Here is an 18,124-nt window from a genome sequence, read left to right as displayed (position 1 = left end):
CCTCTCCATCCCGCATCGTCAGCCCAGTCGCCTCCGGATGCAAAGAGTAGTCAGGGGGATCGGGGGACTACGAAGCCGGCGGCCTGAGCGCCCTCTTTACCTGGTCGCAGAGGCGCGGCCAGGCACGGAGGGTGAGCGTGTCAGCGACACGAGCCGCCTGCGCCTTCCCGCCCCGCGCGAGCCAGGTTTCCGAGGCCGCTTCTGCGAGTCTTCGCCCAAGAGGCCACTGGCTGCCACAGAGGCAGGGGGAGAAACAACAGGCACGGTGTCTTGGAAACAGCCCTGCCAGCCGTCATTCATAATCCGGCGGACCGGAAACCGGGGGTAACGTCACTTCCTACCGTCGCACAGCCAAAAAGTTTCCCTCCTCACACTGCTGCAGGAACCTTTTTTTCCCCCTCCTCGGAGCCGGCTAGTTCCGGGACCGGTTCGGAAGGGGCCTCCGGGAACGGACGGAGTAGCGGGGCGGAGCGGTGAGTTGTGACGAGCTGTCCGGCTCCCAGCCGCCTCTGGGAGGCTCGAGACCTCCGCGAGGGGCGAGGTGGGAGAGTAGTTCCCGTGGAGTCTTAGTTTCCTCGCTCTTTAGGGGGAAACTTCGTAATTTGCGGGCGGTCGCGTGCCCCAGGCTGACCGCTCTCTCCCTTCGGTGAGGGCTGTGCTTCCTCCGAGTCTGTGGCGGGTTCGCCTATCTAGGGCACGGCCCCAGGGACTAGGTCTCCAGAACCCCGTCTCGGACCTTCCTCGGAAGGTTTTGGCGACTTCTCTATGCAGCTCCCTCTTTCCGCCTCCCCTCTTCCTCGGGCTCCCTCAAAGACCTTCCCTCCGTGCTAGGCCTTCGGTGTGTCATGCTTTGATCAAAGGATTGAGATTCTTTTTTCTGAGTGTCCGCTGTCGCTTTTCAGCTAGTCCGTCACTTGGTTGGTTTGGAATCGTGGTCTTTCCGCATTCCCTGCATTTCCAGACGTGTCCCTAAGATATCAGTATAACTCAAGGCCAAGAATTCAGTAGAGGAATGAAACGGACAGCATCTTTAAAAAGATTTTTAGTAGAAGGTTGCAAGAGCCTCCAAAGACATAAAGGGCAAAGCCGTTTAGGAGATGGCAACCCTAATATTGCACTCGGTGCGAATAAGTTCAATTTCCTTTATCTTGTGCACGTGCAGATGATCAACTTTGGATTTGTGTGTGTGTGTGTATTTAAGATTGGCATGTAGGGTAAGAAATGAATATCCAATTTGGGTTGGAGAGATAACAGACGCCCTAGGAAGTGACATTTAAACAAAACCTAGTTCATTCATTCAATATTTTTGAGAGTCTAAGTTTCAAACTATGTTAACTGCGTAAGACCCTGCCCTCATGGAGTTACAGTCTAGCGGGATTAATGAATTTAAGCCAGGTAAAGGAGTAGGAAGAGAGTATTGCAGGTAGGAACACTGTACAGGCCTCTAGTCAAGACCGAGGTGGTTTTGTTTATTTTGCTTTTGCTTTTTTGATGCTTGTGGGGCTTAGGGGGTTAGGTGCATGGAAGATGGATTTGAGTTTCTTGTTGCTCTTTTTGTAAAGGGACTTCGTAAGTGGTTAGAATTGTGTAGAAGGAGAGAAAAGACCATTACACTTTACTTTGATCCCTAATAATTCTATAGCCATTATTTTTGGTACTTTGCAAAGTAGCAAAGTGATAGGCAAAAAGATAAATGTAGACTCTCCCTCATAAGGTACTCAGAGTTTTATAGGGAATATAACACTTGTGGGGAAAAAAAAAAGAGTATGATTCAAGGTAGAAAGTCCTGGTACCATGAGAAAGCACTACTAGATATCCTAGGAGGGAGAGATTATTAGTATTTGGGGTGGAGAAGGACATACCAGCCGAGAATAGAGTCCTCGTGAGAAGTAATATTTGAACATAGAATATGGACATCTAAAAATAAGTAAAAAGCTTCCCAGACAGAAAAAGTGAGTAGAGGTGTCAAGGCCAGCTAATGGCTCTGCTGTAAAGAGAATCTGTATATGAAGATTTAAAGTTTTTGTGCCAGTTAATGAATTGTCTTTTTTAAATGGTAGGCCAAGAGATTAGGCTTTATTTTGAAGGCAGTAGGGAGTTTTAATTTTTGAAGAAGAAAAATAAGAAGGAAAGGAAAATATGTTTCAGGAACATTAATATGTGATTTAGGCCTCAGACCAGATTAACAGAAAGTTGTGTCGTTCATTGAAAAAAGTGCAGGACAAGGAACTTTCGGAGGAAGGTATTCATAATATCGATTTTAGTCATAACTAAATTGGGCAACCAGGTAGACATACCTACTCAGCAATTGGAAATGTGGGATTTGAGTTTAAGTGAGATTGGAGTGGTGAAAAATGGGAAACCATCTGCCTAAAGATGACAGTTAAAAACATGATAAATAGAAGATAACCAAGGAAGAAAGTGGAAGCAGAACTAAAAAAGATAGATGAGAACAGATACTTGGGCAATACCAAGAGTGACAGGGCTGAAAAGATGAACCAGAGTAAGAGTAGCCAGAGATAGATAGAAGAGAAGAACCAGAAAAGTTAAGCGTAATTGAAATCACGGAGGAGAAAGTTTTTGAAAGAGGAAATGAGTACTATGTATTCACTTGGCCAGCATTTAATGAATACCCACTGTCTGCCAGGTACTCTGCTAGGCACACAGTTAACAGCAGCGGGTAAGATCAAGCCTGTGCTCATCCTTAGGGAATTTACATTCTAGTGAGAAAGACTGTTTACATAATTAACAGTATAGTAACTATTCCAAACTTCCAGGATGTTTGGGAACAGAATAACAGTAAGACTTCTTATTGTATTTGGGAAGTATGGGGGAAAAAAATACTGAGATGTGAAGGATGAATAAGATGGACATGGGGCACTTTCTACTGATGTGCTGAGGTGAGAGCGTATGATATGTTACTAAATTATGTGACTACAACAGCGAGTGAGGAGTGGGAATAGTCTGAGATACTAGATAGTATTTAATGAGTGTGTACTCTGTGCCAGGTACTCTTGTAACTATTTTACATGTACTACCAGATCATGTAGGGCATTAGAGACCTCGTTAAGGATCTTGTTCTTTAACCTTTGGACAGCAAGAAGTGCAAAGGGCATTTTAACCCAGTGAATAATACAGAAAGATGTGGAGAGGGACAAGAGTGATTGTGGGGAGACTGATCAAGCTAATATGGTAGGCCAGATAATAGGTGGTGATAGCTTGGTCTAGGGTGGTGGTAGCAAGGATTGAAAAAAGTAGATGAATTTGAGGTATATTTAGGAAGTTTGGTGACTGAACACAGGGGTGTAGGGTGAGGGTTCAGGAAGTAGGAGGAGTAGCTGATAACTCAGGTTCTGGCTGGAGCAGTGGGGTTAAGTATCATTTGAGAGAGGGAATGCTAGAAGATCTGGTTGGGAGACAGAAGAAGAGGTTATGAGTGGCTCTGTTAGGGACATGTTGAATAGGAGGCACCAGTGAGATACCCATTTAAAGCTGGCATTTGGATCTTGGAAGAGATAGATGGGCCAGAGAGATAAATTTATAATCCGTGGCAAAAGAGTATAGATCAAATTGTCTAGCACAGTAATTCTCAAGCTTTTAGAGTGGATCAGAATCACTTTGAAGGCTTAATACAGATTTCTGGGCCCGGAGTTTTTTCTTCAGTTGGTCTCATGGTAGAGACCAAGAGTTTGCATTTCTAACAGGTTCCCAGGTAATGCCTGTGCTTCTGATCCAGATGTCACATTTTGAGAGAAAGGTGTAGAGTGAGACAAGAAGAGACCCAGAACTCACTTAAGTTGAAGGGGAATAGGAACCTACAAAAAGGCTAAGAAAGAAGTAGGAGGAAGAAACAATATCTGTTTACCTAAAGCTATGAATACGGTGGTGAGAACATTTTCACGGATGGAATGGTGGGACAAACGCCAGATTGCAGGATTAAATGCAGCATAAGTAGAAGAATGAAAAAAGGGAGTATAGAATGAGGATGACTTTCTGAAGGAAGTTTTGCTATGAAATGAGGAAGACCGGATAGAAGAGGCTTGAATATATTTAAATGTAAATGAAAAGATGCCAGTAGAATGAGAGGGCGATGGAGAGGACATAGTAAATAATCCGTAGTTCAGGGTCCAGATGGGGAAGGAAAAGGTAGAATCCAGTTACAGGTAGCATTACATGGAGAGCCACCTCTTCATTTATCAGGTGGGAAAAAGGAAAGGATGGGTGCAGGTAAGTTTGTAGATGTAGTGGCAGGATGTTGATTTAGTTTCTCTCTGACAGCTTTTGTCTTCTCTGTGAAATTGGTGAAGACATCTACTGAGATACTGTAGCAGTTTCAAGGAAAATGGAGAAAGTGTAACTGATCTTGGCAGAAAGTAGGGAAGTGAGTAGAAGCATGATAGGATTGCTAAATTGTATTGAGTGCCTAGATGAGATTGGTGACTCTACAGATGCAGAGTGTATTCCTCTCAGCTGCATTTAAGAGTTTGGGTGCAGGCAGGGAGAAGGTAAATAACAGGATGGATGGCTACAAAGTAGATGAAATTATAGGACTGTGGAACACAGGTGTTTAGAGAAGAGAGTCTCTGAAAACCTGGACCATGAAATATAGGACAGGAAGTAAAATGACATACTATAGGGGCATCTGGGTGGCTCTGTTGGTTAAGAGTCCAACTTTGTCTCAGGTCATGATCTCACAGTTCGTGGGTTTGAGCCCTGCGTTGGGTTCTGTGCTGACAGCGCAGAGCCTGGAGCCTGCTATGAGTTCTCTGTCTCCCTCTTTCTCTCCCCCTCTGCCACTCATGCTCTGTCCTCTGTCTCAAAAATAAATAAGCATTAAAAAAAATTTTTAATGACATACTGCAAATAAATCTAGATCGATAGAAAGAGGTGGGAAAAAGAGATCACTGTTTAGTGGGAATTTCTGTGCTATATGCATTTGCCATGGATGATTCCTATCATGAGCTAAGAATTCTCACTGAGGATTAGAATTCTAAAAAACAAGTCCGGGGCGCCTGGGTGGCGCAGTCGGTTAAGCGTCCGACTTCAGCCAGGTCACGATCTCGCGGTCTGTGAGTTCGAGCCCCGCGTCAGGCTCTGGGCTGATGGCTCAGAGCCTGGAGCCTGTTTCCGATTCTGTGTCTCCCTCTCTCTCTGCCCCTCCCCTGTTGATGCTCTGTCTCTCTCTGTCCCAAAAATAAATAAACGTTGAAAAAAAAAATAAAAAAAAAAAAAAACAAGTCCTAGGTGTGTATATATATGTAAATAGATATATACAGATACAGATACATGAAAGAAACTTAATGCTTTAAATGTAGAATTAATTTAAAGTCTAGGTGTTGCTTTAAAAAAAGAATGTCAGAAAATTAGTAATTACTACTTTAAAAAATGTCAATAACCTAGGAATGGGATAATAGTGGTATTGGTGGGAGTGAATTCTTAGCTCTAATCCTCAATAAGAATGATATATGGCTCTTTTCCAGTCTGTTTTGGTCATGGATTTTGGAATATACAGGGAAGGAACTATATAAAAGTTAACATAATTTGGTACAACTCCAGGAAAATATTTTTGGTTATAATAATAAAGGAGATAAATTGAGAAATTAGTTGCTGACCTCTTTAAGGACTTCAGTAGCTGAAAAATAAATTTTACTATGTGTGCATTTGTCCATAAGAAAGGAGAAGTAATAGAAACTAGAGAAAGCAATATAAAAGGGTGAGGAGGGGCACCTGAGTGGCTTAGTCGGTTGAGCATCCAACTCTTGATTTCAGCTCAGGTCATGATCTCACTGTTTTGTGGGTTTGAGTCCTGCATCCTGCTCTGTGCTGATGGTGCAAAGCCTGCTTGGGATTCTCTCTCTCTTCCTCTCTCTCTGCCTCTACCCGACTTGCACTGTCTCTGTCTCTCTCAAAATAAATAAATAAACTGTAAAAAAAAAAAAAAAAAAGTGAGGAAAAGTAAGATAGAAAACTAAAATATATAGGATAAAACATGTAACTGAGTGTTTTATTTTAGGCCCAAATACTGTTTTCTGTTTGATGTGGGAAAGAAGTTGAGGCAAGGAGGTGCCAATAAGGAGAAAGCAGAGGGAACTAAGAAACTGGAGGCCTCTATAAATTCAAAATGCAGGTGGAACGCAAGGAAAGAAATGGGGGACAGGGGGAGGAGGCAAAATAAAGGAAGGTTGACCTGGTACCTTGAAGAGGTTCCTTAGTGAAAACAGTGGAAGAGATAAAAAGATACAAGATTATAGTCAAAAAAAGGAGAATAATTGTGGCTACTTTCAGGCTTTGGTGGCTGAAGATGAAGCTCTTTGGGATTGAAGATCTAAGTAAACTAGGAAGCTGGAGAAGATCATCAATATACATGCTAAAATTGCCAGAGATGACAGTGGGGAGAAGTAAGAAGATGAGCCTAGTGCAAATGTTCCATACCTTAGCAACCAGGAAGGTATAGGTATAGATTTCAAGGGAAGATGTTGATAAATGGTGGCCATGGAATGTTTCTCCAAAAGCAGCTATATGGAATAAGGTCTCTGTAGACCTCTTTGCTCTTTGAGTAGGAAGTCGAAGGAGTACCACTTGGGAGACCATGGTAAAAAGGAGATGTAGTGGGGGAAATAGTAAAGGTAAAGAGATGCAAGGAGTGCTTGAAAAACAAGGTAGAAAATATAGGGGAATATATAGATAATGAGTAGGGGCTAGAAGATTATGGGCAGCCAGCAATGAGTTATTGTGGAGGGAGGGAAGGGCTTAGCTGAATGAAAGTACTGGAAGGCCTTTCTACGGAAAGGTAGTTTGTACCTTAAGCAGCCTTGATGTATACATAATAGGGAAAGGAAAACTAGCAGTTGCTGGATAGACTAAAGCTGGCCTCCAAACTTGTCTCATCATTCCCTGAGTGTGAAATTGAGCACACTTCATTATATGTGTTATCAATTATATGTCTACACTGCTATCACTCTGTGTATTAATAGCGTATTTTTAATAAAAAATTAAAAATAGAAATTCTTATATTTTTCCCCTATATTCCACTATTAAGACCTTTGAGACATGTTAGTAATTTAGGGCATGGGTACAAAGCCTATTCAGTTTTATAACTGCAGGATCATATAAAAAGAATGGATTCCAAGGTTCCAGTTGGAATGTTGGTGTTGATGACATGACTTCTGTAGTCTTATAAGCTAGGCACTGACTCTTGTCACCTAATCTGTAATGCAAACCTTTTGTCTGTGATTATGGAAATACGTAACAGTAAATACCTTGCTTCTGGTTTCCAGCATAGAAATTTCAAGTAATTGTTTTTCTAGTATATTGGAAGGATTCTTCTCTATATTAGCCCTTTGGTCAGCACCTCGTAAAACAGATTGTTCTGGATAAGTAAATGCTGTGCTTTTTAACTATAAAAAGTTTGGTCAATAAAAAAGGTTAGGCCATATTCCCCTTGAGCACTCAGGAGGAATGGCAGGTTTACTCTTTTCATCATGGACATTTTAATGAGCTATTTTCTCCAGAAAATATGTATAGTAATCAGCCTATACCATGAGTAAATTAAAAAAAAAACCTTTCTGTACCTATCATCTACATAGATGATGTATGTAATAATATAGTCTTAAGTGACAGATTGCTTCTCAGTTTTCATTAAATTACTAATACAACTGTTTGAGGTAGATAATTGTCCTTTTAGTATTGGCTTTGGGATTCATGGATGATTCAGGTGTTTCATTAGAGTACGGAATTTGACAATAATTTTGAGGCTATCAGAAAGGTATCTAATACCGTCTTGAAAACTAAAAAAAAAAAAAAAAAAAAGCCTGTAGGTGTGGGGGTGTGTTTCCTGTCAAAGTTGGAAAGGGATTGGGGAGAAGTAGATGGGGAAGGAACAAACAAAATTCATCTTTAGTCTGAACTTTCATATGCCAAGATTCAACCTACAGCAAGCTTTAATGGCTTTATAAACCCCTAAAAATGAGAGATTACTGTGGAATTGCTGATAGATCTTTAACTCTAACAGTACATGTGTGTTGCATTATTACAATATTAACCTCAAGGATAGAAGACAATTTCAAGCCCTAGAATATTGATCAAAGGATTGAACACAAAGTATACATTTTTATTTTAATAATTCCTTGCCTGGAGTAATATTTGAAAAAGTGACACAAGAATTAGAACCACATGATAGCATTGGTATTAGCTGAAAACAAAATTTTTTAATGTTTTGGAATTTCATAAGCCTTTGATGTACATCTTCACTGTATTTTAAGCTAATGACACGGAGCATTATCACAGGCCCTATGGGAGAGATTTTATATTATGTATATAAATTATATTATGTATATATAATTTTTTGGTAGTAACTATGGCACCATTCCTCAGAGACCTTGCTTTTTAAAAGTAGGTTAATGCATGAGATACCACAATCTAAATGTAGTCCAATAGATTATCTTAGTATGTTTTCTGAGGCATTCAAGAATGGAGTTGAGGACTAAGGAGATTTAAAAAAGGTAGTTGAGGTAAAAGTTGCAGCAATGACCTTTAGCTCATCACCTGATGTTTCCTTTAACCATTGTTCTCCTGCCATGCCTCGCCGCCTCAAATCTTTTTTTTTTTTTTTTTTTTGGTAATGGAAATAAGGTTTGAGAGAAGAAATTTTGACATATGGTAAACCTGACCTAAACACATCAAGTTCCTGTACACTGAACTGTAAGCATATATTTTAAAACCCTGAGGAAGGTGCTCTGTGGCAGGGAGGAGCATATCTGCATTTCAAATTCAGGATTTGAATTTGAATTTGAATTCAGGGTCTGGATACACACAACACTGATAAGGTTCTTGCTTCAGGGGAAACGAATTTGGTAGGAATAACAAGGAAATTTACTTTTCTTCTGATGTTTCAGATTTTGTATAATGGGCACAGTATTACCTATTATAAATAAAAGAACCTGATAGATAAACTTTAACATAGATAATTGCTCATTGTCTCTAAATTAATCCCCCCTCTTTCTTATTTTCTTCAGGTGTTTGCAATGGCTGCTGCTGTGAACTTGGAACTTGATCCCATTTTTTTGAAAGCACTTGGCTTCTTACATTCAAAAAGTAAAGATTCTGCAGAAAAGCTAAAGGCACTACTTGATGAATCTTTGGCTCGGGGCATTGATTCAAGTTACCGTCCATCTCAAAAGGTACCTGCAAGAATTAAAAGCTTGGGGGGAGTTTTGTTAAGGCCTGCAGTAGAACAATGTTAATATTTAGACCATCTTAAAACAGTCTCCCTGCCAAAATAATCTTTCATTGTGGCATGAAGAAATTATATTCTTTAGTGTTCTATTCTTCCTTCATGTTTTCAGAGAACTTTTACTCTACATGGAAAAGTTAGCTGGGTGTGAGGGATACTCTGTTCTACTTTATGTGTAGGGAAACCTACTTATTTATGATTTAATTTCCAATTGTTTCTCATCCCCCAAAATTTTAAGCTACTGGATGAAACCGTGACTTGTAATTATTCTCTAATGTTTTAATGTTTAATGAAGTAAAAGGACAAATTTTGCAATGAAGTAGATTGAATATGGATAGGATACTTTAAGGGGAAAAGGAGGTATGTGGATAAATTATGACAACTATGTGGCTCCAACTTTGATAATGACAAAGCAGCCAAACAACTTTATGTGAAAAGAATATACATTTTGGAACCAGACAAACCTGTTTTGAATCCCAGTTTGCCTCTTACTAGTTGTGTAGTAATAGATAATGTATCTTGAACATTTATTGTGTTTCAGGTATTTTTCTGCTTGGTGTATGTGTATAATTAATTTTAATTGTGATAATGATCTTTTGAAATAGGTGTTATTTTCATTTAAAAATAAGGAAACCGAGGTACACAGTAACTTCATTTCCCCCAGCCTCTATTTCTTCATTAGTAGAATGGAGGTAATAAGGATTACCTTGCAAAATTGTGAAAATTAAATGAGATAAAGCATGTAAGCCACCTAGTGCAGTATCTACCCGGTACATAATAGGCTCTTAGTGAATGGCAGCATTTATTATATTTGTAATACCTGAGACATTCTTTCAAACCTTTCCAAAGCTCTAGAGCCCTGAAACTCCAAAGTCATCCAGGTCTTTGGACCCAGATAACAAGATGAGAAAAGGAAGACAGGATTACATCACTAGCTCAGTCTAACCCACAATCTCAAATTAAAGACAGGCCCAAGTCCCAGACTCAGTGCCCAAGTGAACAGTGGTATTTTGTCCCCAGTCTTCTTTTAACACTAGCTCTAGTATTCTCAAGCCTTTTTATTGCCCTTTGAATAGTAGCGCCATTGTGTCCTTATTTCTTCTACCATTCTCATTCTGGTAAATTCAGTGAGTTCAAACTGGCCAAATTATACAGCTCTACAAAACACACTAGTAAGTTCATTCTGCTCTGAATGTTGATAATATCCCAATAGGTAAAACCTATTATTACTAAAGAAGCAGTACTGTATTTTGAGATTCTCAAACAGAAGGAAGTTCATCTATTAAAGTACATGAAAAATTTGTTTTGATTAAAAAGCCTCCTGCCCTTAGATTTCTAACTAGAGTTACTTCTTATTGATCAGTTTAGAGAAAATACTGTCAGGTATTTAAAAACCGTGGATTCATTACATTGTAGCCTTCAGCTGCCATTTACATCTCTAGAGAGAGAATCACCTGGAGGCAGTGGTATGCTTAGAAACATTGACAGCTGGCTCTCCAAGTGTAATTGCAACATAAAAATCAGTTGATATCTTCATTTACATCATTCAGTAAGTCCTATGTGAAATAATGAACTTAGATGGGACACAGTCAGTTATATGTCTGACTCAGGATTTCAGCCCAGGTCTTGATCTCCTTGTTCCTCAGTTCTAGCCCCATGTTGGAGTTTTCTTTCCCCCTCTCTCTGCCCCTCCCCCTCTTGCTCCTAACCTCTCTCAAAATAAACTTAAAAAAAAAAAAAAAAAAAAAAAACTTAGAACTTAACTCCTCTGCCAATGACTTGTAACTTTTTTGCTGAATTAGATAATAGTTTTCAAATGCTACAAGATTATGTTTTTCGTTTTTTATGTTACACTTTTAAATTAATCTGCATTACTAACATTTTTTCCATCACTTTCCTAAGTCTACATGAATGGTCACCAAACTTTCTGTAAAGTATCAAATAGTAAATATTTTAGGCTTTGTGGGCCACATGGTCTCTGGCACAACAATCTAATTCTGCCATGGTCGCATGCAAGTGCCACAGATAGTACATAAAATGAATGAGTATTGCTGTGTTCTAATGTAACGTTATTTATAAAAAAACAGGCAATAGGCCAGATTTGGCCTCCAGGCCTCAGTTTGCCAACACCTCCTCCAGACAGCACAATAAATCAAGTGCAACTACCAAGAAATCGAAAGCCCCATTCTTTATCCCTTCCCCATTTCTTCCTCCTTGGAGGTTACTACTGTTCTGAATCTAATGTATATCGTTCCTATTTGTATTTTTCTACATTTATCTGCTGTCTCAAAAAAGTAGACTGCACTCAGATGTGCTAGTTTTATTTAGAATGGTAGGAAATGCCCTCCTTTTTTGAAGGGCGATTCCAAGAGGTATCTTATACATAAACTTTTTACACTATCTATTAGTAATACATAGCAAGTATAAATATCTGCAAAGTGGTAATATAAGAACAAGGATTGGAAGCATAAAACAGAATAAGAAGACAAGCCAGGGGTGCCTGGGTAGCTCAGTCCATTAAGCATCCGACTTCGGCTCAGGTTATGATCTCGTGTTTCATGTGTTCAAGTCCCACATCAGGCTCTGTGCTGACAGCTCATAGCCTGCAGCCTGCTTCGTGGATTCTGTCTCCCTGTCTGCCCCTCCCCTGCTCGTACTCTGTCTCTCTCTCTCTCTCTCTCAAAAACTAATCAAATGTTAAAAAGAAAAAAAAATTTTTTTTTTAATAAAAAAAAAGACAAGCCAGAGACTGGGTGAAAATATTTGTAAATTATGTGTCTGATGAAGGACTTGTATCCAGAACATATAGAGAACTTTTTAGAGTCATTAATAAAACAAACAACTCCATTTTTTAAAAAGGACAAAACATTTTAATAAAAACTTCCAAACAAAATAACGTATGGTAGACAAGCACTTGAAAAACGATTCAACATCATTAGACATTAGGCAAATGGAAATTGAATCCACAGTAATATACTACTATATACCTATTAGAATGTCTAAAAGTAAAAAGAGGATGTGTTGATGAGGATGTGAAGGAACTAAGACTCTCATATACAACTGGTGGAAATGGAAAATGGCATAACACTTTGGAAAATGGTTTGGCAGTTTTTTAAAAAGTTAAGCATACACCTCATATAATCCAGCCATTTCACTCCTAGACATTAATTGTGGAGAAATGGAAGTAAATGTCCATACAAAGATTTGTACATGAATGGTCATAATAACGTTATTTGTAATAGCCCCAAACTATAAACAAGTATCCACCAATGGATAAATGGATAAACAAGTGGTATATCCATTCAGTAGAATATTACTCAGCAATATACAAGGAATGAACTATTGATATACTGCACAATATGAATCAATATCAAAATAAGTAGACTGAGTGAAAGAAGCCAGAAAAAGGAGTACACACTGTATGATTCTGTTCATATAAATTTCTAGGAAATGGAAATTAATTTGTAGTTCCAGAAAGCATGGTTGCCTGAGGATGGGGGGACATAGTTTCTCTAGGATGTATGCCTCTAAGAGTAATTATAGTGGGCCACAAGGAAACTTTGGGGGATGATGGATATTTTTATTATGTTGATTGTAGTGCTGGTTTCACATGAAACTTAGCAAATTTTATACTTTAATAGATGCAGTTTGTATATCAATTATTTCTCAATAAATCTGTTTAAAGAAATGGATATTACATTGGCCAAACATGAAAATCGTTTACATTTGTGGTCTACTTTCTACAATTGGTTAGAACAGTTGATTATTGGTATCTTTTTATTTCATCTCTTAGGATGTGGAGCCACCCAAAATTTCAAGTGCAAAAGCTATTTCTGTTAAGCAAGAGCCCAAAACATCCTCCAGTCTTCCTTCTGGCAATAATAATGGCAAAGTCCTCACAACTGAAAAAGTAAAGAAGGAAGCTGAAAAGAGACCAGCTGATAAAGTAAGAATTTAATCTAGTTTTTAAAAAAGGAAATCAATTGTGCTTATAGGCAGGAACAATTTTTTGGTGTTCACTTCTTTTATATAATAGTACGTAAAAGTACACAATAATTACCCAGTAAACATATTTGGATAATTATAGATGTCGATTTTTTGAAAAATAAGTAAAACTTAGAAACTTTTTTTTTTAACCATTTATTGAGGTCATTGGCAACACGCAGTTGAGCCCTAGGCGATGTGCTAATTTCAAGTATAAACTTTAATCCATAACTTAAATAGTAAATATTCTAAATGGAACAGTTGCTGAGAAGAAAAGATAGGAAGGAATAAGTGACTAAATGTGAAATTTGTTACAAGATGATGTGTACCTTAACAGAGCTGCAAATAAGTCTTGGATTGCCTATTTTGAATGATTTTTGCACATAGTCAATTATTGAGATTTTAGCACTTCGTAAAAAATACATAAAAAAAATCTTTAGTAATCCCTGCCCTTAAAGTGGAGTATATTAGTCCCAAATGTTTTCATACTTGTGATAAATATTGGCTATTCGTACACTATATTGTTTTCTGTGCTTTTAAATTTATATAAATGGTATCATACTGTACATGTATATCTTTTGGCAACTTTTTCATCACTCAGAAATGTGCTTTTGAAATTCATCTGTGTTGATACATGAAGATCTGTTTCTTTCAGCTACCATGTAACATTTATTCAGTAAGTAAATCAGTTTATCCATTTCCCTACTGATGAGGAGTTAGTTTATTTCTCTTTTTTTTCTAGTACAATGGAGCTTCAGTGAACTGCTTTAAAGATAAATTCTTTGTGCACATGGTGATAGTTTCTATAGGATGCATATCCGTAAATGGATGTAATAAGATAGGCACCTCTTCAACATTACTAGACATTGCCAATTACTATCCAAAGTGCATGTACTAAATTTATATTCTCACGAATAAAGTATAAGAATTGCAAATTCTCCATGTCTTCCCAGACTTTTTAATTGTTGCCAATCTGACAGATACATCTATAACATTTATATCTTAAAGAGAGGAGCCAGAATTTGCTTTGAAGTAAATATGGCAATATCTGGATAACTGGTAGATAGTTTGTTATTTACTTCTTTTCAATATGTTTTAAATATCGGTAGTTTATAATTTAAAATATTTAAAATAAAAAGTACCCTTAAAAATAGCCTTGTTAGTGCTGTGGCTTCTCAGGGCATATAAGTAAACCCACTGAGCTTCCAAAATTCTTTAATGGGTAAAAGAATAAAAAGACAGATACAGTTACATGCTAAAATGTTCTGATTTTTATTTCTACCTTGCTGGTTTCTTTCAATGTATTGATGATGAATTTACTATAAGTCTTCTACAGATCTTTAGTGTTTATATCTGCCCCTAACTATCTATGTCAAAATATCTATCAAGTGGACTTGGTCATTGTGCAGTGTCTATCTTATCCATTTCAGTGATTTAAAGTTTATTCTAACATGTTACTTACTAATTGGGTGCTTTTTATAGATGAAATCAGACATCACTGAAGGAGTTGATATTCCAAAGAAACCTAGATTGGAGAAACCAGAGACACGGTCCTCTCCTATTACTGTCCAAACTAGCAAGGATTTAGCTATGGCTGACCTTTCCAGTTTTGAGGAGACCAGTGCTGATGATTTTGCCATGGAGATGGGATTGGCCTGTGTTGTTTGTAGGTAAGTTTTCACAGGTTCTTTTGTTTTCATGAAGAACAAACAACAAGAAAAAAAAATCAGACCAATTGTTGGGTGTTTTTCTTTTGTTTTTATTATTTGGTGGTGGGTAGTAGATAGATGAGTAAATTATTCTCTGTGAACTGCCCCATATAACAATTTAACATCTTGAAAACTATTAAATATTTTATCTTTCTTACTGTGGCATCTTTAATCTATTATGTCATAGCAGCATTTTCTGCATTCTTGGGTTCTAGAGGGAAACCAATTATTGTGTTATTCTTTAGTGATGAAAAGTATTTAGCAGAGTCAATTATTTCTGTTCTTTTTAAGAAGTCTGTGTTGCTTTATTTTTCCTTCTGAATTGTTGATAGTACTTATAAAATAGGCTGTTATACATCATTTTCTAAACACCATAAAATCATTTCCTAGAAATAATGGAAAAGAAGTAAATGAATCACGTAGATTATTCTGAGTGTTGTTTTAAAACATGGATACATAATTATAAAAACATGAATAATTTTGCTTATTAGAAGATGCACTGTACAAATCTGAATAACTGAATTTGAAACTCCTTGATGCAAAAGGCTACATTTTTAATTGTTAATGGTTTTTACTGCCTAGCACAACAAAAGATTACCATCTTTGTTGCTGTTTTCTTCATGAAAATGTTAGATTCTGGTGCATTGGAACTGAGTAAATAAGTTTTTGTGAGCCTTGTAGAGAATGAGTTAATGTATTTCTGAATATAAACATTTGTTACAGCTTCATTGTTTTCACATATATTTATTTCAACCTTCATCTACCATAAAGTTTATCACTTTTAAATAAGAAATAAATGGTATAGTAATAATGGAAAGAGAACTAGTAACTGTAACCTTCCATTTGGAGAGTTCTTATGATAGTCTAAGTCTGTGGTGATTGCTTTTTGAGCTGTTGGAATTCATATATATATATGTATATGTATATGTATAAATATAAGTATTTATTTATTTTGAGAGAGAGAGTGGGGGAGGGACAGAGAGAAGGTGAGAGAGAATTCCAAGCAGGCTCCACACTGTCAGCACAGATCCTGACACAGGACTTGATATGACAAACCACAAGAACATGACTTGAACCGAAATCAAGAGTCAGCCACCCAGGCGCCCTAGAATTTATATTTTATTGATACACGTCCTATTCAGCTGATAACACATGTATTTATTGAACACCCATATTTGCACAGCAATATGCTAAACACTGTAGATAATTGGGTCCTATTTCCACCTTTATGTATAAATCAATTTAAATATATAGACAACTTATTTTTAATGAACCTTGTATGTTAATGAAGAAGAAAGAACAGCATGTAGGTAACAAATATAAAGGAATATAATAGAAGTATAGAGAAAATATTATGAGACTGTTGGACAACTAGCCAAAGTCTACTTTCTGGGAAAAAGAAAAAAATTACAGTGTGAAATGGCAAAGAGAATATAGCCAAATTCAGTTACTGAGGCACCTTGTATTCATAGTTGAGCAGAAGCTTTAAAAACTCTAACATGTGCAGGCTACATGTTAGAGCTTATTATTTTCTTGTTCCGTGTTCACCTTCTTTAATATATCACATTTACAAAATCAACCCTAAAATGGCTTCAAATTGTTGCATTCAAATAAGTGCAGTGTTTAATGGTTATTTTCTTAGGCAAATGACGGTGGCATCTGGAAATCAATTAGTAGAATGTCAGGAGTGCCATAATCTCTACCACCAAGACTGCCATAAGCCTCAGGTGACAGACAAGGAAGTGAATGACCCTCGCCTTGTGTGGTATTGTGCCCGATGTACCAGACAAATGAAAAGAATGGTAAGAATCTCTTTTTTCTCTATTTTAAATGGTCTCTGTCATTTTTTTGCTGATAATTGCTTTCAAAATAAACATTTGAACCTTTAAGTTAGTTGAAAAAAAATTACAAATACTGATTATTTAAGTGTTTGTATGTATAGTGTATATGTATGATTTATGTATCTATGCCTAAACTCTTAGACCATGTTATATCCATTTTTCTCTGTTCAGCTTTTAGCTTATTCTATTATAGATAAACAAGATTAGAGACTCACAAAATATTAATGTTTGTTACTAGTATGTCAGTGTATTTACAAACATTTAGAAATACTACAAACCACTGTGGGAAATGGTGAAATATAAAGCCCTGGTCTTTGGTGAGTCTGGTAAGGACATTTTGAAAATGTCTGTTCCTGAGTGGCTGAAACCATCAAACTCACAAGCTGTTTACAGAGACTTTATTTGTATATGCATCTGTGTCTTTCCATGTGTGTTTCTCTATTCTTCTGTCTTTTCCTTCTCATTGTCTTTGAGTGACCATTTATCTCATTTTCCCAATGTACTTTCTCTTTCTACTGCTCACTAACATAACTGCCTTTAACATCATACTAAAATGCGTTTCCGTTTGTTATATTGGATAGCATTGTAACTTTTATTCATTTAAAAAATAGATAAGTGAACTTCATTTTCCTTTAAAGAAATCCAGTGACTTATTTGCTTCTCCTCTTCTTCCTTCCCTTAGAGTAGGGATTCTTGATAGAAGAATTTTCATGTCTGTTAACCAAATAAATTTCTACATAGACTTTTCTGGTCAAATGTATCTTTTTTAAAGTTAGGAATATTTAGTTAAAAGTAAAAATTCAGGGGGCGCCTGGGTGGCGCAGTCGGTTAAGCGTCCGACTTCAGCCAGGTCACGATCTCGCGGTCCTTGAGTTCGAGCCCCGCATCAGGCTCTGGGCTGATGGCTCGGAGCCTGGAGCCTGTTTCCGATTCTGTGTCTCCCTCTCTCTCTGCCCCTCCCCCGTTCATGCTCTGTCTCTCTCTGTCCCAAAAATAAATAAACGTTGAAAAAAAAAAAAAGTAAAAAAAAAAAAAAGTAAAAATTCAGGATACCTATTTTACTTTTCAGTCAGTTAAATCAGAAATAAGAAATGTTTGGGGCACCTGGGTGGTTCAGTCGGTTGAGTGTCTGACTTCCACTCAGGTCATGATCTCGCAGTTTGTGGGTTCAAATCCTGTGTCAGGCTCTGTGCTCACAGCTTGGAGCCTGGAGCCTGCTTCAGATTCTGTGTCTCCCTCTCTCTGACCCTCACCACTCAGCTCTGCCTTTTTCTCTGTCTCAAAAAATAAACATTAAATATATATATAATATGAAATGTTATTTCCTATTAATCTCACTAGTATGTATACTTTCAGTT

At 37.4% G+C, this 18,124-nt stretch overlaps 1 protein-coding gene across 3 annotated transcripts in view; it reads left to right on the top strand.

Annotated features, from left to right (window-relative positions):
- The first annotated feature begins 389 nt into the window (after positions 1–389).
- The window catches only part of INTS12 (integrator complex subunit 12), a 35,472-nt gene continuing 17,737 nt past the window's right edge, over positions 390–18,124 (top strand). For 2 of the 3 annotated variants that reach the window (XM_047091416.1, XM_047091414.1), the window contains exons 1-5: positions 390–473; positions 9,015–9,179; positions 13,026–13,178; positions 14,699–14,886; positions 16,568–16,727. In XM_047091416.1, the coding sequence (XP_046947372.1) occupies positions 9,024–9,179; positions 13,026–13,178; positions 14,699–14,886; positions 16,568–16,727 (657 nt within the window). In that variant the 5' untranslated portion in view covers positions 390–473; positions 9,015–9,023. The other variant, XM_047091415.1, reaches the window with a different exon arrangement.

This window comes from Lynx rufus, unplaced genomic scaffold, assembly GCF_022079265.1.
Source record: "Lynx rufus isolate CCGP_SWC_20201006 ecotype Redwood Valley unplaced genomic scaffold, mLynRuf1.p SCAF_3, whole genome shotgun sequence".
In the NCBI taxonomy this organism is placed as follows: Eukaryota; Metazoa; Chordata; class Mammalia; order Carnivora; family Felidae; genus Lynx; species Lynx rufus.
This window is presented reverse-complemented; position numbering and strand designations above follow the sequence as displayed.